A 23,727-nucleotide genomic window follows, 5' to 3' on the forward strand; every position below is an offset into this window, starting at 1 on the left:
ATTTCCTGAGAATTAAAACAGCTTCAGATCTTCTTGAGAGAGTGAAAGATTGGGGGGACCAGTGCCTAGAACAGTGAATCCAACCTTGACTTCGCCATTGGAGTCATCTGGGGGATGACTTTTAAAAATATTGATACCAGGGTCCCACTTTCAGTAATTCTGATTTAATTGGTTTGGGGTGAACTCCAAGCTTCTGGACTTTTAAAGATCCTCAGGGATTCTAATGTGCTACCAGAGTTGCAAATCATCATTCTAGCACTAGTTCTCACACTGGAATGTACATGAAATCACCTGGGGGGTTCGGTCAAACCGATTGTTGGGCATCACCTGAGTTTCTAACTCTAGGTCCTATGTGGAGCCTTAGAATTTGCATTTCTCGCAAGTTCCCAGGAGACGCTGATGTGTTGTGTTGGTTCATGGCCCACTGTTAGGGAAGCACTACTCGAGCAGTTTGTCTCAAACATTATGGTACAGCTGAATCACCTGGAAATCTTGCTAGAATGCAGGCTCTGATTCAGAAGGTCTGGCACGAAGGTCTAAGTCTGCAGCTCTAGCAAGCTCCCAGATCATGCTGATGCTGCTGGTCCAGGGGGACACCCTTTGGTGGCAGAGTTCTAATCTAGAGCACCATTTTCTACCCAATTTAGGAACATCTTGCACAGAAAAGACGTGTAGTCTGGGAGATTCCTAGTGGTACAGTGGGGCTCAGCATATAGCATAGACCACTTGGTGGTGGGCAGAAAGCTGGAGGGCTCAGAGCTGCTTCGGCAGTTGGCTAGCTGCCGTTTGAACATGCCTTTGGCAAAGCTCTCATGTCAATAGGGAACTTCATCGTATAGATTTCCACTTTGCTTGGAGGAGTAATGAAATGCAGTGATTCTCAGCCCTAATCACACAGTAAAATCACCCAGGAAGCGATGGTGCCAAATACTAATTCCCAGGTTTCTCCCCCAGAAATTCTGATTTCATCGATTTAAGGCGGGATCCAGACAGTGGTATTCTTGAAAAGCTTTGTGATTCTAATGCACAGCTAGCATTGAGAACCACTGAAGTATCACATGTTACAGTCTTATAGATCAGGGGTCCTCAATCCCTGGGTCGTGGACCGGAACCAAGCCACACAGCAGGAGGTGAGTGGCCGGCGAGCAAGCGAAGCAGTAGCTCCCCAACACTAGCATCACCGCCTCAGCTCCACCTCAGATCATCAGGCATTAGATTCTCATAGGAGCACCAGTCCCTGGTGCCATAAAAATTAAGGACCACTGTTAGAGATCACTTAATTTTTTTCTTTCTGTTTGGCAAATTTGTATTGTACTATGTTGCAAGCTAACTTTATTAGGTAATTGAAAACAATTTAATATGGTATCTTTAACAAACTACTAAGAAAAGGCTCTGTGTAGATTCTATCACTGTTAAATTCGAAAATCAGAGTAAAAAAGTGCTGGGAAAGTACAGCTGGTGTTTCTGAACGAGCTGAAATATGAAGTATTTCTGGGACTGTATCAACAAGCCTAATTTTTCCCCTCGGGGTTAAGATTGTGCGGAGCAAGTCTTCACCGCGAAGCTTGCCAAAAAAGGTTATGATAAAATCATGGAATGTGAATGAAAAGAATTCACAGTATAACTTTAAAGCAGTCAGTCTCCAAATTTAAAAATGTAGGGATGACATATGCCTTGCATTTGTAATATAAGTCTTCAGGACAAAATAATTCTGGGTGCAAGAAGGCTCCCCCTTTTATCATGTAATGTCTGTAAGGCCAAGGAGCAAATGGGATTGGAAGGATGGCCAGCCAGAAAGAGAAGAGGACAAAGACCCTGAACTCTTTATCTTTTCAAATTAATTTTGCATTCTATATGTGAGCAAAAATGTAGCCGTACAAATGCCAGAAAAACCGATTAGGAAAGTTGACGTTCTTTTTGTGTTTAGCACTGTGGACTTAGTGGGGAGACCGTGGGCTTTGAAGGCTCTGCCACTTGCTTTGTGACTTTAACCAAGTTTCTTAGCCTCTCTGTGCCCGTCTCCTCATCCACCAAGTAAAGATGTTAACTCTTCTTTATGTTGGAGTGCAAAGGGGTGTGACGACAAGCAGAAGCCTGATGCCTCACACAGAGAAGGTGCCCAGTTAGTAGAGATTGCTTTCATTTCTCTAGCATGGTCATGAGAATTGAATCCTTAATAAGAAGCCTTATGTGTCAAAATATTTTCCTTGTTTTTGTTGGTGTTTTTCTACTTGCGAATTATACTACCTAGTTTAGATTTCTTAATAGTCATGAGGTATATTGTTGTTCTTAGAGAATAGGCTCATGCTTGTCTTAGAGGCTTTATTCTTGCTGTTCTCTGTATCTGGGACCGTCCTGCCCTGCTGTTTGCATGCTCTCCCCTTTCATTCAGGTCTCTGTAGGTGCCATATCCTCAGAGAGACCTGCCCTCACCCACCTGGCTAATGCAGTTCACCCACATCACTGATTCTGCTTCAAAGCATTTATCATCACCTGGCATTGTGCGGTGTGGCTCTTTGTTTATTATCTAACTCCTCTGGAATTTTAAATTCAGGAAGGCAAGGACTTTATTTAATTTCCTGCTCTAAGCCCTGTGCCTGGAACCCCTGGCACATGGAAGTCATTCAGTAAATATTTGTTGAATGAATGAGTGAAAGGATAGGAGGGGACTTCATAGATTACACCTCAGCTGGTACCATATTAATCTCCCAGGACCACCAAATGGCCCCTGCGATCACCTGGGCTGATGCCATAGCTACTCTGGGACTTCACATTATAAGGGAGGGTGATTGATTATTAGAGTGAGGTTGTGAAGAAAACAGTAATCGCAGACTCTCTCTCTTTACTCTTGTGCTTTGCCTACTGAATTCTGTGATAGTGGGTCTAATCAGACTTGGGGTCCCTTGAAATATCTATAGTTGGAACAACCCCAGAATTGTCTCTGAATGATCCTGTGCTGCCTGCTGCGACGTGTGTGTGTGAGAATTGGGGTAGATTTCAGCAAAGAACAGAACTCAGCAGCATCCGAATTTTGCTAGTCCATTTTATGTTACCCGTTTTTCATTAAGAAGTGTGTAGCATATCTATTGTTATTTTTAAGTGACCATTTTAAGAGATACTAGAAGAGGAGGAAAGTTTCAGTGGCAGACGTGTGGGACTCTACAGAAATTAAGTATATATAATAAAGACCTGGCAATATAATTTTTCTCTTTTTTTCTCTTCCTTTCTAGCAGTTTTTCATTTGGCTTTGGTTTTATTTAAATCCGCGCTTAAGCAAAATACTCTGAAACTCATTCGCTGCTTGTAGGTCATGATTATACTTTTCCATTAACATACAGACCTGGTGATCTACAACTGGCCAAAGTGCATTTGCACAGGTTAAAGTGACTAGGATTGATACAGACTTTCCATTTTTGTTGTAGAATCACTTTAATACTGGATGATACTGTCAATATTTCAAGGGCTAACCTCTTGTAGGAAGATTATTAAAATGATGAAACTGGCTTTTTTTTTTTTTTTTTTTTTTTTAATGACCTGTGTTGCAAGGGATACTGTCACTTTAGCCTTGCTATACCTGGGGCAGTTTTTGTTGATTTCTTTAAGATTCCATTTGCAAAATGTTTCCAAGGCAACCAGACTGAAAAGCTTGTTAATTAACTGAAGTATTATATATAGATTTGTTAGACACCATAGGGAGTCAGGAGAGGCTTCTTTTCAAATGGATAAAATTAAAAATTCAGAGGTAATGTGAGAAAAACCTTCGAAATCATGGAAAATACATGGTGTGGCTGTAGCTTTCCTCCTCATTTTCTCCATGGAAGAAAAATGGAATAGAGACATAGATGACTAAATGAAATCTGCTGAAAGACTTATTTAGAAACAGTCTGAGAAAGAAGGTATCAGAAAAACAATTCTTGATGCTATGGTAACCATAGTTGGTTTTCAATGACAGGCTGCTGACGGGCTGGGGGCAGGGAAGGATGCTGAGTGAGTAAGGAAGGGTTCTGGATCATCTATTGAAAGGCGAATAAAGGAGGAGAAAGGAAAAAGAAAGCTACGAAAGTTAACAATTACAGAGGTAAAAGAAAAATATAGATCTTAGAAATCTAAATTCTTTGAAAGCATTATTTTACAATTTGCCAAGTCAGTATAACAGGCTTGACTCTGATACCTGCTAGTCATGAAGTTAATAACAACATAGCCTTGAAAATTTAAAAACAGTTAGAAATAACAAGGAGAAGTTACTGGTTCATAGTGGGAAATTTTATAGATCCTTCTTGGAAATAAGGTAAAAAATGTAAGATACAAGTGATCTGACATAATCGAGAAGTTTGACCTACTAGATTTGTAAGTTTGTATTCAGTGAACAGAACACATATTCTTTTCAAATATCTATGTATTTTAAAGTTGGCCGTTTAGACACACTCATGCCCCCCCCCAAAAAAACTCACATAAAAAACTCAGAAAATTAACAAAAGTAGAAAATTGTATAGCCTACATCCTCTAGCATCAAGACAATGAAACTATAAATTAAATATTTTTTAAAAAGCCAAAAAAAAACTACCTATACAGAAACTGAATAGCATTCTTCTAAAAAGTCTTCAAAGAGGAAATCAATGTTGAATTATAGATTAAACTAGAAATGAGTTACACCGAGAGTGATGCATATCAAAAATTAGAATGTAACCTAAACAATATTTGGCTAAAGTATTAAAATCATAATTAAGATGTTTAGCCTTTGTAGGAAAATAAAATAGAAGTAAATGAAGCATTAATCTTAAAACACTAGAGAAAAGAACAATTAATTAGACAAAAAGAAATTAAAAACTTAATTGTTGAACATAAAAACTACAAAAAAGAAAGCTTAGTCAATAAAGCCTTTAGTCAATGCATTTGAAAATCTAGATGAATTAGAATCATATTTCTTACTTAAATGTTGATACAGATGGTCTAAAAAAGGTAGAACACCTGAATAATCTAATAACCAAAGAAGAAATCTGTCCTTCCCTCTTTAAAAAAAAAATGCCAAGTACAGATAGTTTTACAAGTGGGTTGTATGTAAACATCAAAGAATAGGTAATTCCTGTTTTATTTAAACCGTTTTACAGCAGAGAAAGAGGTAGAATGTGAAACAGCTTATTGGAAAAGTGTAACTCTGAAACTAAGACTGAATGAGACTACGATGACACACACAAAGGCAAGAGCTATACAAGCTTATAAATTTAAAGATCTTAAAATGTTACAAAGTCAACAAAGATCCAGCTGGATCTTTCAAACCAGGATGTATTCCAAGAAAACAAAGATAGTCTAAAATCTACTAATTGATTACATTAGTAAATTAAAGGGAAACCCAATACTATCGTCTTGAGAAAAGTTGAAAAAGCATTTAGAATAAGATTTAACTCGTTTTTAACGTTCTTAACATCATGGTAGGAATACTGCATTTTCTAGGATTTGACATTTTCAGTGATCAAGAATTACTATATTCTGTAAATGGAAATACCACTACTAAAAACAGAATACAGTGATGTCATTTGTTTCCAAAAACAATCGATGTACTAGGATGATGCGAAAATAATAATAAAAGCGAGATATTTCGTGGCAAACTTTGGGAGTAAGGTTAGGACTGTAATCCGTGAGTTATCTTGGGGTAAATGCTGCAGCCGCAGGTGCTGATGACGAGTCCTCGCCAGGCAAAGGGGAAGTGGCAGCCTACCTTATCGCACTTTTATTACAAAGGCAGTTCCTAAGAAGTAAATAAATCTCTAAAGGCTTGAACTGCAGAGCACATTAATAGATGACAATGTTGGGACTGTTAAACATAAGGAACAGAATAGGAAGATCTAATATGCTGGGTTTTAATGAAATGTGTTTTATTGAAGCCCATGTTTGAAAAGTCTCATTATACATACCAAATATTTTGCACAATAAGAACGTAATAGAATGTGATACAGAATAAGTTAGTTACAGCCCATTAGCAAGAGTAGGAATTAAGTGCTATTTGCAATGAAAGTCACAGAGCTCTTTCTAATTATGAGCCCATGTGTTTGTGTTAGTCAGATAAACTGACTGAGTACAGTTTACAAACTCCATCTCAATCAGCGCCCATACAATCAAGATTGACTTTGTCCTCCTTAGCTCATTGCTTTGTTCTGCCAACCCTGACAGGGATCCCAGAGTGGAATTCCTTTTTACTTATGTTCTCTTCGCAAGGCAGTTCCTTGGGGTTACAACATAGAAAAATAGGATATATGGACATGCAGGGGTTCATTAGTGTTCCCTCTGCCGGGATGCCCTTCTCCCAGACATCTCCACGGCCCACCCCACCACCCCTTCAAGTCTTTGTTCAGACATCAGCTTCTCGGTGATGCCTGTTCTGACCAAATTGTAACTGCCTCCCTGTTCTCTTAATTCCCCCTTGCTCTGTTCATCACCCTCTACTACCCATGTAGTTTGCTTATTTATGATGTTTACTTTCTGTCACCCTCCACTATATTGTAAACTTTTCGAGATTAGGGATTATGTTTTTTTCTCTTTATGGCGTATGCCAAGCTGCTAGAACAGTAGGCACTTGGTAAGTATTTGTGAAGGACTTTACTAGAACTATGGGTATGAAGCCTCCCCTGTGCTATGTTTCAGTTAGACAAGAGATAGTTAGACAAGGAAGAGGGACAACGAAATGAGATACATAGCAACTAAGGGAGAAAATGACCTGAGGAGTACTTGGTTTTGGAAATAGATGTACTTTGTCGTATAAGGAGCTAAGTAAACCGGAAATGAGTAGATTCTTGCTTTATTTTTACTGCTGACCTTAGGCAGGTCGCTGGAACTCTTGAGCCTCCGGTTCTTTACCTACAAAATGAACTATAATTTTTAGTTGAGAAGACGAAACTAGGTGACCTCTTGGGTCTAACCCTGTGTGGGTTTTACTTTAGAAAATAGAGAGCTTATGATGATAACGTATGTCAATACTACACAGCACCATTTTGACCCAACATTTTCCAAACTCTTTCTCCCTTCTCTTGCAAAAGGTCATAAGGCTATAATGATTACTTTAGGTTTATTTCAGTCTTTTCTTCGGGGACCTAATGTTGGTGTAGGTTTCTTAAAAGCTTAAGTCAAGAGACTGAAGGCTCCAGAAGCTAGGGCTTTGCTTGATGTATTTTTAAAATCAAGGTACAGCAATAGATTAATACATAATACTGGAGAAAGGAGAATGAGGGGCTTTTGATGAATCTCTCCTAGGGACAAAAACACCAGATGTCATTTAGGGAAATTACATGGGAATTTGGCTCCTTATCCATCTTGCCAGGATTTCACATCATAGAATCATGTAATTTTACTAAGTTCATCTCAAAATTCAGAGCTTGAGGGTTGAGCAATTTCCATGTTGATTATTGTGCACCTTGTCTCCAGTCCCTGTAGTAATTGCAGTTCATTTGCGGGTCTGTTGTGGAGTTTAAACATGCACCGTTTTCGAAGAACAGCCCTTAAAACTTTTAAATGCAAAGACCTCTGATATAGTTAGTGACCGAGTCCATTTTTCAGATTCCCCAGGTCAGGTTGGCATCCTCCCTTTGCCTTTCTTCATTTTGGTCCATGTGCTGGACATCGACTGTCCAGCACAAGTGAGTGGGAAGGTGGAGAAGAAGAGCAACTACCGCCTCACCTTCTTGTGTCCTGAGCAGGTCTCAGGAGAGACTGTTATGGTCGGCTACGCCGAGTTTGAGGGTTTTCCCCAGACTTCTTCCTCTCCCCTCCTCTTTGGTTAGTAAACAGATGCTTCTGATGAAAGTGCCCCCACACTGCCCTTAGGCATGTGTTAAATTCTTTTTCTCCCATTTAGAAGAGAAGCCAGATTGCTCCAAGGCCCGCTGCGAAGTCCAGTTCTCTCCGCGTTGTCCTGAAGATTCCGTTCTGATCGAGGGCTACGCTCCTCCCGGGGAGTGCTGCCCCTTACCCAGCCGCTGTGTGTGCGACCCCGCGGGCTGTCTGCGCAAAGTCTGCCAGCCGGGATACCTGAACATACTAGTGTCAAAAGCCTCAGGGAAGCCGGGAGAGTGTTGTGACCTCTATGAGTGCAAACCAGGTATGCACGAGCTTTGTCTCAGCATCCTCGCTCCTTTGCATCAGAGGGTAGCAGGCCGTCTGCAGCTAGCCCAGCCCCTCCTTCCACGTGAAGATGAGCATTGTCATCAGCACACAGCGAGCCTGCCACTTTGGGCTAATGGCAGCCTGACTTCTGGCCTTCTAGTCAGAGAACCAGAGTGATAATCTACTGGTACAGAAGCGCCTGCAGAGAGGGACCGTGGCTTTTTCTCTTTTCTTCTTCTTCTTCTTCTTTTTTTTTTTTTTCCTTCAAAGTATGCTTAATGGGAGAGGCGGGGTTAAAATTTATGGTACTATGGCTGCCTGCTTCATTGCCCCAGAGGAGGTCATAGCCCTCATTTGCAGATATAGCTATCACTTTAAAGTTGCATTTAGAAACAATCATCATACATAACAACAAAGTTATTTTTAGGTACGCATGTGCATCAAAATGCGAGGCGTGTTATAACAAAATACTCGGCCCCAGTTTTCCCTGCCATCCACCCATTAGCTCGATAGCACGTGCTAAGTCGTCTTTGACTATTTACTCACCTTCTTTGCCACATTTGATTCCTCATTGTGTCCCAGCTCTTTCTTGCTTTAAATTATTTCTAACATCCTTGTTCTTATGGCAGCATTTCTGGCATGGTTTGTGAATAGGTCTGGACTCTAGTGATTTCCTCTTTACACATTTCTAATCATCAGTCAGATTTTTTTTTTTTTAACTGCTAGATAAATGCTTCAAGCAAAATGATCCCTTGCCCATCTCTTGAACTGTTCTACCAGAAATGCCTCTTGCTGACTATCACCATCTGCCCACATACCCCACTGGTTTAACTCTCTCTCTGTCTGTCTGCATCTTCATCTTAACTCTTAAATGTCTTGTCTCCTGCTTCCCTTGCACAGAAGACCTGGGGCACATGACAGTTCTCCAGTGTTGAGTGAAATCACAATGCCAGCGCAAAGACAGGGTATCTGGGAAGCAAGGACACTGCAAATATCTGTCAAGAGCCAGTGTTTCTTTTTAGGATTCAAAGTGCCAGTAAATGTCACAGTAAATGGTGCCTCTGTCTGCCCCTTCCAGTGTTCAGCGTGGACTGCAGCACTGTGGAGTGCCCCTCCGTTCAGCAGGCTGTGTGCCCCCTGGATAGCTACGAAACTCAAGTCAGACTCACGGCGGATGGTTGCTGCACTCTGCCAACAAGGTTGGTTTGTCATCGGTTTATCAAGTTTCCTCCTGTCTTGTGTGTTAGCATCATGGAAGGCACAGTTTCAAGCATGCAGTTCGCTTTCCCCAAGTATTAGGAAAAAAAAGTCACTGAACTGTTGCTATGACTTGGTATGTACATGTGTGGTTCCTCAGGTCCAAGCCAAGTGTCATCAGGTTAAGTCACTAATCCTTACAGATTCTTCGTGTTGGGGTGCTGTCCACTTGTGCAGGCCGAAGACTATCCAGGCAAACGTGGCCCTCAGTCTGTAGTCAGGGAGGCAATCTGTGGGTGTGTCATTGGATCCTCTGCAGTGAATCTTACAGGTGCTTATCCATCATGTCCGATGGGACGAAGCCCTGAGCATGCATCATAGAATTGCTCCCAGGAATCCTTGACATTTGCAATCACATCTACCCAGACCCACTATTTGGTGAGGCAAAGAAGAATCTAAAATTTTTATAATGCTTTCTGGAGTAACAAACACATCTCTCTTTGGCTTGATAGGGGAACAGGTTGCTGTCATTTTAGTCATAGTAACAGGACGTCCACGTAGCCCTACAGGACCAGGCTCACTCCAGAATGTGAGGGTCTCCAGGTCTTGTCCTTGAGAGTCTACATAGCACGGACATAGAGCTGGCCCTCATGCTTGACTTTTGGGAAGACCGTGCTTAGGAACATGGGGTTTACATTCTGTTTCTCCTGCTGAGATGCTTTCCCTTCCTTCCTGACATAACCTTGCTTCCATCTTTCCCAGGCCTAAGTCATCTCATTTCTTTCAACTTTTGCTCTACCTTTAAAATCCAGAATTAAAATGGTGCCTTATTTCATTCAATCTCCTTTATTCCCTGTGCCAGGCACTTAATAGCTGTGTTTATTGCATGAGCAGTTGTGATTATTAAAATGGTTTGATAAGATAGGAATATATATGAATCTTAAGGTAAGTATCAGGTATTTGTCCATAATTGGAGTAGACATCCAGAGAGTGTTCCGATAATCTTTTCTTTTTTCTTTTTGTAAAATGCATTACTTCTTCGACATCTCCTAACCTTTGTTCTGTCAGAAACCCTAGGATTCTCTTAGACTTATTTTACATGACTCGCACTGCTTTATATACTGTATTATAAAACTAATACAAAGATTTTTGTGAAGATAACATAGTAACAGAGGCGCAGCACCTTACGACGTGATGATAATTTATGTGAAGATGCTTGGAAAGAGGTGAATTATTGTGCAAACATAAGGTATTACCAATCACTAAAGGAAGAAAACAGAGCATTACTAACAGTAACAGATGTTCCTTCAAGGTCTTTATGAAAAGGAAGGTGGCACATTATATTAGGGAACCGGATTAATTAAAACTAAGTCAGTTGTTAATTAACAGGTCCTTTAGTGAGGAAAAGGGACAATTCTCAGTTCCCTATTATAAATGTGATATTGCACCATCTGCATGTAGGAGGCACGGTAGGCTATTTGTTTGTTTGTTTGTTTGTTTTTAGTCTCTCTAGGGGGTCAAAATGGGTAGAAGCTACAGGAAGACATATTTAATCTCAATTTAAGAAAAAAAAAAATTCTCACAACTAATGATGTACAGTAATGAATTGGGCTGCTTCCTGAGATAGACCGAGCTCCCTGGAGCTGGGGAGATTTCTTTCCGTCTGGTGGGCCACCTGCCAGGAGTGCTCAGAAGAAATGTTACATTGGAAAGGAGGTTCAACTAGATGCCTTCCGTTTTATCTCAGAGCTTCTGTGAGTCTTATAAACATAAACCTTAGGATGGTTGTTATTGTATTGACATAATTTTGACTTTGGCATTCAGAACTGAAGAACAGTCAGTTTAAAGGTCCCTCTAATGAAGAAATTAAAAACATGGGGAAGGAAGTCATTCAAAATCCCACTGTAAATTATTTGCAGGGAAGGGTTAAGTTCTCACAGCTCTTTGGTTTCCTGTCTTTTAGGGAGTCAGTGACCCCTGCTCACGCCCTGCCCCTGAACAGGGCCCCCGCCCCGTGCTCTGTCATGCCCTGTGCCTGTGCATTTGCAGTCGATCCTTCTACAACTTTGACTCCTCTTACAGGACTATATTTTCTTCTCTTTGAAGCATTTCAGTCTTCAGTCCCTAAGGATGACTTAGGTGATGCCCTTCTGGTCCTTGCGATTTAATTCCCATTTGTCTCTTTATCACAGCACTTTTAATAATACGTTGAAACCATTGCTTTTCCTTTTTTTTTTCTTTTTTCTTTTTTTGTCAGTCTCTCTTACTCTGTGTGATTCTCAAGGAGAGTATTTTGTAGTCTCTAGTACCTAGAATAGGATTTGATGTAATGTATCAACGTACATTTACTGATGAATGAAGGAATGAATGACTGAATGAACAGGCCCACTCAGCTGTGATGATTTATATGTTGAAGAAGAGAAAAATTATGTTCTTGCCATGGGGTGGTAATATTATTCCTTGTCTCACTTTAAACCCTTGCAGTTTTTACCCAACCCCTTCTTTATGGCCCCGCTCTCAATACTTCAGAAACTGTTCCAAGCACCAAGCTCACCTCTCAAAGCACGAGATGCCTTTATCTCTCCCTTCCACCTTTTGTAATATTGTTCATCCTGTAAAACTACAATTAAATTCCACTTTATGTACAAGGTCATCGGGCTCCAACCAATACCCGTCTGACTCCCTAGGAACTCTAAAAGTATCCCTCTCCATATTGCCAATTAATCATACACATCCTTACATTGTTATTTAACTGTTATATACGTTAAGTCCCGTCTCCCCAACTAAGGGTTGTTTGTAGAGGTCAGGGATTGTGTCTTCTATTTCTCTGTGTGCATTAATACTGAATGGTAAGCACAAAGTATGTTCAGACTATGTTTAGCATATTAAGTAGGTTCTCAATTATTAAGAAGGATGATAGACAAGTCAAAGTTTGTATACTTTGTCAAGGGAATAAAAACCCAAACAATCTTATGAAAATGTAAATAAAAAGCAGAGCATCTAACATGTAATAGTAATGGCAGCATTTTAAGAGAAAACATGGCATAACTTTATTCTTGTATATGATTTGTGTGAATGGTTTGCTCTTTAAGAGCATGATGTTTAGGTATTTAAAAAAGAGCATTTTAGAAAATTTAAAGTCCTGTTAAGATTATTTGATCTTTAACAGCCTATTTAGAAAGCGTATTGTTAAGAACTTCGAGCCATCTGAGATCAAGACTGAATATGTGGAGAATTCAGGGGAAAAAGGCCCCTGTAGGTAGGACAGAGTAAGGTGAAAGATCTTAAACTTTAGCAGCAGAGATTTACCTTTGGTAAAAGTAACAACCTCTTTTTTTCTAAGGATCTGTTGTACCTTGCATAGACTAGAAAAGGAGTCTGTGGATCTTCCCCCCACCACCCCCTCTTCTTCACAGGTAAATTTCTTCCTCCTTTGTGTCCACCCAAATGGAATTGCCATTCCCAGTGAGACTATTTCACCTGTTCTGGCTACTTGCTGCCCTATTTTTGGCTGACTTCTTCCTCAACTTGTGAAGTTTCTTTGGCGTTGTCTGCAGTTCATTCATTCCTTTATTCACTCATCAGACATGAGCCCTTACAAGAGCCAGACACTCTCCTCCAGATGTTCTTTTAACGCATGGATATCGCTTCCCATTTCTGTCCCTGACAAGGGCTAGTTTTCTAAAATCCCTCTGCCCTTTCTCAGTATGTTATTCCTTCCTTCTCTGCTGCATCTCTGCTTTTTCTTAATGGCCCATCCTTCATTTTCTCTCTTTTGTTATCTTTCCTCCTGAACTTCATCCTCTTTAGAAATCATTCTATGTGTGATATAATTAACTTTTAACCATTTTTAATTCTTCCTTCCCTCAGCTTGGTCTAGGCCTCCAGGCACCCTGCCAATTCTTTTCATCCTTTTCTCTTCTCTTGGCACTGGAATATGATGGGAGCTATGTGGCGGCTCATCATACCTTTCAGGAGATAATGAAAGGGAATGGGAGTGGCTATGCTCCTTACACTGGGCCTAAGTACTACATAATGACAGAGAGTAAAAACAGGACTGTCCCTGGCACCTTCTGGCCTTCGGAAGGCCCTCTGTACTGTGTGATTATGTGCATACAGACATCTCCATGCCAAAGGAAATCTACAGCACAGAGATTTTGGGTAGATACCGTGATCCTAACGAAGTCTTTGCAGAAAAAGAAAAACAAAAAAGTTTAAGAAATACGTAAACAGCAGTAACAATGACAACTTAACTGTGTAATGTGCCGTGCTGTTTACAAAGCATTCACTTTTGTTCTAATTTTACCATCATCTGACACCATGAGGAATTCACAGATATGAAAACAGAGTCTGAGAGAATAAATGACTTATGCAAAATCACAGATGTTTCCTGGTGCAGGGACAAAGCAGGTCTAAGTCTTGAACCCAGTTCTTTGATTCAAAAGCCTGTGCAGTCCACTGAGGTATATGCAATAACAGTGTTTTATTGTTTTCAGTCTAGGAAATACATCAGTGAATCTGAATTTGGATCTCACCAACATATTTATATCAGTGTAGTATATATTAATATGCACTATATGCATATATAAACAATATACATATGTTTCAATTTCTAAGTGCTGTGTAACAAGCCACCCCCAAATGTAGTAGCTTAAAACAAATAAAACAAAGATTAATTATTTTTCATGACTGTATTAAGTGAGTGGTTATTCTGTAGTCAGTTGGCAGGTTGTCTAGGGCTGGATAGTCTAAGGTGACGTCACTCACGTGTCTGGGGACTTAGCTGGGATGACTGGAAGGGCCTCTCACCCTTTAGGGTCTTTCATCCTGCGCTTCTTTACATGACGGTAGAGGCAAGAGAGGAAGTAGGAAAACCTTAAGAGCCCAGGACATGGACGGCATCACACAAAATCCCTTCCCCCACATCCTATTGGTCAAAGAAAGCCACCAGGTTAAATATGATTCAAAAAGTGGGGCAGTAAACTCCATCTCTCGGTGGGAGAAGCTGCAAAGAATTCCGGGCCATTTTTAAATCCACCATAACTTATATTTATCCAAATAGGTGCCCTTTAGATTTTGTCTTCTGACTGTAGAAAGTTGGTGGAGTGCTCCAGCTCATGTGGCCTTTGTCCAGAGACTAATGTCCTTCTGATCCGCGGGCTCTGGTCCCCAGTGTAATTTAGGCAACCTTGTCAGCAAACCTCTTCCACTTCAGCAGCTCCCTTCCTTCTTCTCTCTCCACTTAATCAGCCAGCAGCTCACCTGCAAGTAGACACATGACCTAGGAACCTCTCAGTACCACCTCATTATGTTTCTCTCCTCTCCATAAGGAATGCTGCGACTACCTAATTAAACTAGGTTTTTTCCCATCACACAACAGGGAATCCCATTCTGGGATACCACGAGATCTGCCTGATAAAACCAGGTCAATTTAAAAAACACACACACACAAAACGACCTTTCAGGATGTTGCTTAGAAATTCTCTCCTATAATGTTTGATTAGATCGTGGTTGTCTGAGAAAAATGGACCCACCAGATGTGGTTAGAGGGTAGACCAGACCAAGCCTGGGCTATACATCTGTGTCTTCTGTGTTCTCCCGTGCCCAGACCTCAGCCCAACCGAGCTGTTTCTCAAGAAGACAACTCCGATGGTCACAATTTTTTTCCTCTACACTGCTCTTTGCTGTCTTCAGTGTATGTGCCTAATTTTACAGAGTCTTCCTTTTGGCCTCTCTAATTTTTCACCAGTCTTTTTGGATATAGACTTACAAGGTAGACATTAACTAGTCAAAAATCCAGACAGTAATACTGCTATTTTATTCACTTTCGCTGTAAGTCAAATGAGTTTTTCAATACCCTATGCCTTTTGATTTGTTACATAACTATTTTTATATTTTCATTAAGAAGATGAATGAATGTAATATGTTACTGACAGTCACCCATTCTAAATTTATTTTAATGAGATTTGTCCCAAACTTTTTGTTCTGAAATGTTGTTATCAGTTTCTGTTATAAATATGCATTCCTTAAAAGTTATTGAGAAAAATCCAATCTGATTATCTTGTGGGGGAAATCAGTCATTGTTTATAATGTTCAGAAACTTAAAATAGGGTTTCTCCTGGGTCGTGCACAGTACCGCAAGCCCAATCCCTAAGTTCCTCCTGGCTCCAGCCTCTCTCTGGCTAGGGTCTAGTTCTCTTTGAAAACCTGTATCTGGAACATTTATATCTCTTGCTTTCTGAGACACAAATACAAAAAGTCCTATATTTTTAAATCCAGATTTAGAAATACTTTAAGTTTTTTCTCCTTAGTCCAAAAAAATGAAAAACTTTAGATTATTGGTTAGCTAAAATGTTGACGAATATGTGACTTTGGTTTTCATCAGAACATTTACAGGCTAGCTAAAGCTCATTAGATTCTAGGTACAATTTCACTGGAAATGTAGATGAGCCTGAATTTTAGCACTCCCCCTTGCACCCTGCCCCCCAGGAAGCGGGTCACATAGCTCTCTGGTTTTAGAAGTGGAGCATCCTGAGCCAGAAGGCTCCTGCCTGGTGAGTGGCAGAGCCAGGCTGTGCTGCATGACTATGAACCACACTGGGCAGCACTGAGCCCCTGTGTCCCTGAGCTTACTCCCTGCCAGCCCCTCCCCGGCCCCACCACTCAGGAGACCTGACCTTCCACGTCCTACACTTTCCTTCATTGTTGTAGCCTTTGAGCAAAGCACATGTGAGTAAACTGTTTAGCAGCTAAAGAATACCCCTCCATCCAACGCCTGGTACTGCCCAGAGAGAGCATGTTACTCGGATGATGTTGAGTGCTAGAATCTAGGCCCATTTCTACATGAATTTGGACAGGCCTCTCACTTCATCTGAATCTATTTTCTTTTCTGAGAGAGAAGGGAGGAGAGATTTAATGATCTCAAAAGTACTTTCTAGTTTTAAATTCTTTGCCCTCCCCAAACCCTTTAGAGGGGAATGAAGCCAAGCTGCTGCTGAGGGAGACTCCTGGGAAAGAAAGGAGAAGGAAAATTTTAGAAAATTCCAGAACTCAGAATATAATGGGGGAAATATATGGTTTGCATAGTGATAGGAAAGGGAGAAAGTCCAAAGGAAGTCATAAAAGAACTATGGTTACTTATTTTTTTCATTCTCTCCAAAACTTAGGAAAGAACAGTGAAATAAACAAACTAGTAAACTAATGATTTAAACCAGGGTAATCATCATCGATTGAATTGTGAAAGCTGGGTGATTATTCAGTAAAATACATTGCCTGTTGTTCAATGGCTGGTTGAATATTGCAGTTACATATTTTTTGCATCTATAAATAGTTAGTACCTTATATAGCAGGAGGAGAGACTTATCTGGCCAAAGGCTGAATCCATAAGATAAGGCTTTATTCTTAGAAACTGTGTTCTACTAGAACATGGCTCTCTGCGCCTGTCAGCCAGCCTTGGTTCAGGGGAGGGTGGTGTGCGCAGCTCCCTCGTACGTCCTCACATTCATTGGCATGAACTACATGCTGTGCTTGCTGCCTCCGGGGCCCACATTATGTTTGTTTCTCTCAGCTTTTGCTACTTTACTTTCCCTAAGGTTCTGGATCTTTGTCTTCCCTTTGACTCTTCTTTATCCAGCTCCTCCATATTCTTACTGTGTTTTTCTGGATCTCACACTACCCTAAACACACGTGCACCACCACCCTTCCTACATTATATTCATGGAGGAGTTTTAAATTCCTCGTTTCTAACTTCGATTGGACCATCTCTTTCTATGCCCCTTAAATGATCTACTGAATTAAGTTCCATTTTTTGGTTCGATCCTCAGTTTTATTTCTCTATCATAAGATATTGACCTTAGAAGATAATTTCCAGTTCGTACCTTGTCATATCATAACAGTTCCATACTCTGTAATCCAGGAAGGGAAATAAGATAAAAGGAAGGATTTCAACCCTGTTGTCTCTGAGATAGGACAGATACAGAGACCATGACCATAAATTTCCTTTACTTTCACCGTAATATCTAGATATTCTACTCTACTGTTTCACGTTGAAAATCCAGGAGGATTAGTTCCCATTTCTCAATCCTGGCTTCTTTGGGCTCTCAAGAAAAGTCATCTTGTTGGTTATATATTGTACTGTGAAAACAGACTCTTAGCAGATTGCTAGCACACTGTTTTGTGTGAATAGATGTAGATATTTAGAAAAGGATTTTTCTGGGGTTCCAGAATTCACAGCCTGAAATCGACTCACACAGGATGAGGCCAACAGAATGGAATCTTTGGCAAGTGGTCCCTTCCCTTCTGAAGTGCTGGAGTTAAAAAAAAAAAAAAATTAATCTAACCACAAAGCTGCAGTGAGTGAAAACAAGGAGGAGATTTGAAAATTCTCAGTTAAATGGCAAATTCCCATGAGGGACCTCATGGAAGACAGAACACTGGACTTGGTGTGGGGTATGGTGATGGATAAGGTATGGCCCAATCTCGAAGAAACTCAGTGCCTTACAGATATCACCACTGCCAGTTTCAAAAAGTTCCAGACCTTTGGAAGGTGATGATAAGGGCACACACAGCGTAATCTGCCTTCAAGAAAAGAATCAATTAATAGACTGGCTATCTACCAAGTAATGAAAACTGACTTTAAGAAAAAGCTATAATGCAATATTCCACCTTTAAATCTAAACTAAGAAATCAAGGACCTGAAAAAGCACACACGCAAACGGAATATAAGTGATGATCATTTTTCACATCCCTCCCTATTTACCTATAGTTTCAAATCGTGGCACCATACAGTTCCCATTTTATTGAGAAGTCGGTGGATTTTCTTATCCCTCTGCTCTATTAACATCTGAGTAATCTTTTCACTTCCGAGTGATAGTCTTGGCATGACCGTGTCAGGAGTCCTTTAACTTTCTCTTTGCTACCGTACTTAACACTTGGGTGGTTGAGCTCCTCAGTCAACTCTTATCTCCAGAGCCTCAGCCCATCATTCTGCTGGTTGAAGACTTTAGCGGATGGGAGGGTTACACAAGATCAGGAACACAGTCTCATTCGCCCAAGCACACACACATGTCAAAGCCTGAAACTTCCTCTCGGTGGTTTGTAACTGGCAAGTTTCTCTTCATAGCTCAGGGAGCACTCCTTAGTTCTTTGAGACAGCGTTAAGTTCTTTAAGTCATCAAATAGTAATTAAGCTTTCAACAGTGTGTGAGGTAATTAAGTTACGTGCAGAAACCTACTTGAATAGCCAGTGGAAATTGTCCCTGAATATGCATTTTCAGAAGAACATTATCAAATAAGAGCCTTGTCATTAATTATCATGTTCATCTGTTCCCAAGACATCATCTCAAAGAAGATGGCACTTAATAACAGATTTTGTGTTTATTTTTAAAGATTAGTATGTTAGTAGACAAATTTCTCTAATTCAATTCACTTGTTGGTGGTTTCCTTTAATCAGGATAATTTATCCAGCTACTTTTTGAATAAATAAATTATACATTGTGTAAAATATGTATTAGCATAGTACAAATTTAAAACATTTCTGAGTCTTGGTATGCTATCATGTTAGCATTCTGTTTTTAAAACACATACAGAAAAAAATTTGGAAATGTATTTGAAGCCCTTCTTTCTCAACTAAGAAAAGAACATCTTTTCTGTTGCCCTCTGTCACAGTAATTTTTGGCCCCAAAGAGCAAATCAACTCATAACTAAAAAAGCCAGAGTCTATATTAAACTCTGATGTTTTTAAAACAAAATAATTGTAGGAATTCCATGTTGTCATTGGATGTATCCCCAGATTGAAGAAAATATGCTTTCCTAGAGTAAAGCCCTTGCCCACTGGAGATGAACTGTTTCCCTATTAAAGACTTTAATTTGTCACAATTCACTTGATACGTGGAAGCCCTGTGCTTCCTGTATTCATGCCTTAGTGTGCCTTTTTGTTTCTCCATGAACCTGAACAGTGTCTAGTGTTACATTTGTTTCAGTCCTGAAACAAAGCTCAAGGCTCTCACTCAGGGGCATCCAGTTCGGTCTGTGTGGCCCTGGCCATCACCAGACACTAAATACATGGCCCTCTGACTCTCACTGAGACACAGAAGCTCAACTGAATTCCATCAAATGTTCAATAAAGTTGGAAAGCAGAACCCACCACATAGCTGATACTGAACCTTGGGCTTTCCCCACTCACTCTCATTGATACTATATCATCCTCATGACACAGGCAAACAGAACAACAGCTCCAGAGTTAAGCAAAAATATTATTTACTTGCATCACTTATAAGCAAATCTAAAACGTTAAAATCCTACCTCTTTTTGAAATGCCAAAAGCAACCCCAAATTCATGGAAAATAGTTTTCTCTTCATTTGTACCTTTACATTACATGTAAGTGGCAGGGCTCCTGATTGTTGTGTAGATACAGTTTGCACAGCAAACTGTTGTAACTACTTAACTGAGACCCTGGAGGTGGAGGCAGCTAGTTTCTCTTGGGCTTCTTGCTCAGTTAGTCTGTTGGGAATGTATCGCACAGATAAATGCATTTTAAATGATTCTTTTCCTGGCTTTTCCTTTGTAAAGGAAAGAAGTCATGTGTCATAGCTCTTGTGATAATATGATCGAGTGCTTTGATTTCCATAGCTAGATTACGGGTTCTTGAAGACTGTTAGGAAGACTGTTGTCTTCCTACGACAATAGAGTATATACTTTTTGAGAACAAGGATACACCGTATCTCTCTCTCTCTCATCAGTGCCTAGCACTGGTAAATACTTGATAGATGCTTTTAATTAAATTTATGGATAGTTCATCAGTGGTACATCCTAGCATCAAAACCCCATAGTGTTTTCGGGCTGCCCACAGAGCAAATATTCAGGCGTTTACCATGTGCCAGCTATGTGCTACCTGGTGAGACTAAAACCTAGTCACACTCCCTCACGGACTCTGCACTGATCCCAGAACCAGCCCCGCCTCACGTTCTTCCACCCCCTTTATCTGCAGCCAGTGTCAATTCTTTCAAAACAACTTTCATTTTTCTCCCGCCCGGCTTGATCATATAAAAGAGCCCCGTCAACCCCAGGACGGCAAGCGCATGGTTTTTTCCACCTGAGCCTGCTGCTCGCGGCTGAGACTGCATGCCCCAGGACCCGGTTGCTTAGCCGGCTAGCATGTGTCTCAATCAACCCTTTCTTTTAGAAGAAAAGAACAAAAGCACACCCATCACTTCATGTCTCTTTGTAATCCCCCCTTCTCTTCCTCCCATCCCAAACCACAGATCTGATTTCTGTCACTAGAGTCTGCATTTCCTAGAATTTTATATGAATGGAATCAATACCGTAATTAATTAATTAAGTGATTGATTAAACATAGTCACCGATGTCAAGAAGCTTACACTCTAAAGGGAAGACAGACCATTTAAAGTGCTGCTTGCTTGAGAAGTAGAAGTGCGCAAAAATAAATAAATAAATAAATCACAAAGCGCAAAGGTACTGATTCCGATTTGGAAAACTGTTGGATTTGACTTTTGAACGGAGTCTTTAAGAATGAGTCAGAGTTCACCAGATGGAGAAAGAGGAAAGGGCATTCTAGGCTATAATAGTCATTAATTTTTAATCTTATCATGTGTCTTGCGTCTTAAAACATTAGCAGTATCCCACCTATCTTTACAATTCAAGAAAATAGAATATATGAAAAGGTTGGTTTTCTCTTCAGATAAACACCCCTCGGCAAGACTGCAGAACGTGTTTAAGATGTATTGTTTTCTCTTGCCTTCATTTAAAGATGCTTCTTAGTGTGATATGCAGGACGTCTTATTACCCATCCTTGGCCTGTCTCACTAGCCATGTCTCCTGCAAGTCCCCCCACGAGACCCCTCCGGTCCTCATCCCAACACGTAATATGCTCCTGGTGTGCTGGACCATTTGTTCCAACCTAAACACACTGTACTCTTTCTTGCCTCTATAAATTTGAGTAGGTTCATCCCTTTTCCTGGAATTCCTTTCCCTCCACCCCCACTTCCTCATGCTGTGAAGTGGGCACTTCACAATCTGTGCCCACTCACACACCCTACACACATGTGTGTACACAGCGTCAGCTATTTGTCTTTGTGCCTCAAGTCAGAAAAAGCCTCATGGAAAAAGTGATCCTTGGGGATGAATGGAAGTCTGTTAGTCACAGGAGGCACCTCAGTGTTGACGATGCAAAGCAGCTTCTGCCAGGAGTGTGCTTTTTCCCCGGCGGCCCTCAGCAGTTTGAATATGAGCACAGAGGACATAACTGGTTTGAATCACAGTTGGCAATTGGAAGCCTTGGGGGCCGAATGTGACCCTAAGACATGTTTTCTTTGATTTGCCTTTTTCTGTGTGTGTGTGTGTGTGTGTGTGTGTGTGTGTGCGCGCACCATCTTTACATTAGTCAACATTTAAAAACTGGGAGGCCTCACATAAAAATCTGGTTTATCTTGAGCATTTGGAAGATATAGCAACATCGATTGCCCGTTTCCACATGAAAGGAGTAGTGAAGCCCCCTCGGAGGGCTGAGACCCTCTTGAGTTGTCTCTGGTATTTCTGTACTCTCCCAGGGTTCCTGCCTGACTCCTGAGACATTTGGGTTTCTCATCTCTGGGTTTAACTTCAGAGCAGAAAGTTTAAAGTTAGCACGAAGACGGTGGCTCAGGTAGAACACGATGGGGTTAGGGCCACGTTGTTAAGGAGATAAAATCGGGACAATGCCCTCACTGAGGAGAACAAGGAACAGCATGAGGCTGAAGAGCCGGTGCGGTGGGACTGTGGGCACGAGAGGACTGGATGGAAGAACCATCGTGATCAGCGAGTAGGGCGTGTTAAACGTGAGAAGTTTGAGAGAGTCGTGGCCCTAGGAGCGAGCGGCTGAAGTGTAGGGGTCACTGGACTTCAGGATCATTGAATTTCACAAGATCAAGTGAGGTCAGGGTGGTGAAAATACTTTGTCCACATAGACACCGAAACCTTCCAAATTATATTTATATAAAATAGCTGACAGGTGTTGAGTGCTTCTGTGTTCCAGCCATTATTCTAGGTGCTTTTCATATATCTGTTTGTTTAATCCGCGTATGGTATAGTCAAGGCTCAGAGAGAGATGACTTGCCCAAGATCATATAACTCCTAAGTGGCCAGTACTCAAGCCTAAGGCTGACGTTAGAGTGCTTTCTTCGACAGCATAGGGCTAGGCTAGCTAGGGGTCAACTTAGAGAATGTTGACCTGCCTTCTAGCCCGGGTGAATAAGTGAGTGAGCCAGTTAGGCATTAGAACAGATTTGAGTGGTGCACCTTGTGGTGATGTTTAGGTGTTGAGTTTGTCTGCTAAGGAAAGACTGGGAAGGCAGAGATGATGGCACGGAGGGATGAGTCCCTGGGAAGCGGAGCAGGACTCTGTGGGGAGGCACAGTCCCTCGAGGAGACCAGAGGATTGTGGCACTCTGCACTGATGACAAGGATGAGAGGCCTGGGAATTGACAGCCCACATGGACCCAAGTAAACACAGCCTTCAAGTCAGCTGTCGGCGGTGGCCATGGCTCTGGAGGAGGGTTAGCATCCCAGGCCGTGGAGGCTTTGCTCAGGTTTTCAAATCAAAGGTCAGTCAGAATGTCATTGGTTTTGTTTCTCACCGGCCCCAGGGAGCGGATAGAATAGTTCTCATCTCATCGTGCTCCCATTTGTGACTGTATGTCTGACACCTCCGTAAACTAAACCCCCTGAACTGAGGGCCAGGACCCTGTGAGTGCACAGCCCCATGCAGCTTAGTGCCCTACTGCATGTACACACGCAGCCACTAGGTATGAAATCACTGCATGTTCATACACAGGCAGATTCCATGCTCCAGAGCATGCATTTCTAATGCAGTTGACCATCCTGGCTCTGAAACGGGAATACCTTCTGTTGCTTTATTAAAACTCACTCTCCGCATCCAAACCTGCTCCTGCAATGTGCCAGTTTTCCCTTTTTGCTTACTTTTCCGAACTGGTTCCTTGTGCATCTCCCGCTCCTGTCCCCTCTTTATTCTCTGAGGCCATCCTGCCCACCCTGAAAGCCAGTGCTTGCGTCTTTGACCGAGAGCCTTTCGATTCCTGGGATTTGGTTGTCATTGGATAGTTGGGCTGAGCTGAGCAAGGCTCAGAAAGCCTGCCAGGTCCCAGTTGTCACGTTTTCAGCAGGGCCACTGGCCCCAGGGGTTCTTTCCAGCCGCATTTCTGTGCCTCTGGCTCCCCTGCGGCCAGGATTGAGTCCCTTCGCAATCTGCCCAACTTCCTTCCCCAGCCAGTCGCATCGGGCTGGTAATAATGTGTGTATAGTGCCATTGCTCCTCCTTACCACACCTGCTTCCTGTGGGGCACGATCCTAAAAGACAATTGGATAAATCATATAGGAACCGTGTGGGCTTGCAACTTCCATTTTCCTGCCACTTCTTTTAA

General features: G+C 41.4%; 1 protein-coding gene across 7 annotated transcripts in view; it reads left to right on the forward strand.

Moving 5' to 3' along the window:
• CRIM1 (cysteine rich transmembrane BMP regulator 1) overlaps positions 1 to 23,727 on the forward strand; it is a 178,318-nt gene that overhangs the window by 71,219 nt on the left and 83,372 nt on the right. For 6 of the 7 annotated variants that reach the window (XM_016156670.2, XM_036224025.1, XM_036224026.1 and 3 more), the window contains exons 3-4: positions 7,847 to 8,089; positions 9,173 to 9,293. The exons of the other annotated variant lie outside the window; for it this stretch is intronic. In XM_016156670.2, coding sequence (XP_016012156.1) covers positions 7,847 to 8,089; positions 9,173 to 9,293 — 364 coding nt within the window. The remainder of the gene's footprint in view (positions 1 to 7,846; positions 8,090 to 9,172; positions 9,294 to 23,727) is intronic. 7 annotated transcript variants of the gene reach the window in all.

The sequence above is a fragment of the Rousettus aegyptiacus genome, unplaced genomic scaffold (assembly GCF_014176215.1).
Source record: "Rousettus aegyptiacus isolate mRouAeg1 unplaced genomic scaffold, mRouAeg1.p scaffold_m13_p_7, whole genome shotgun sequence".
NCBI lineage: Eukaryota > Metazoa > Chordata > Mammalia > Chiroptera > Pteropodidae > Rousettus > Rousettus aegyptiacus.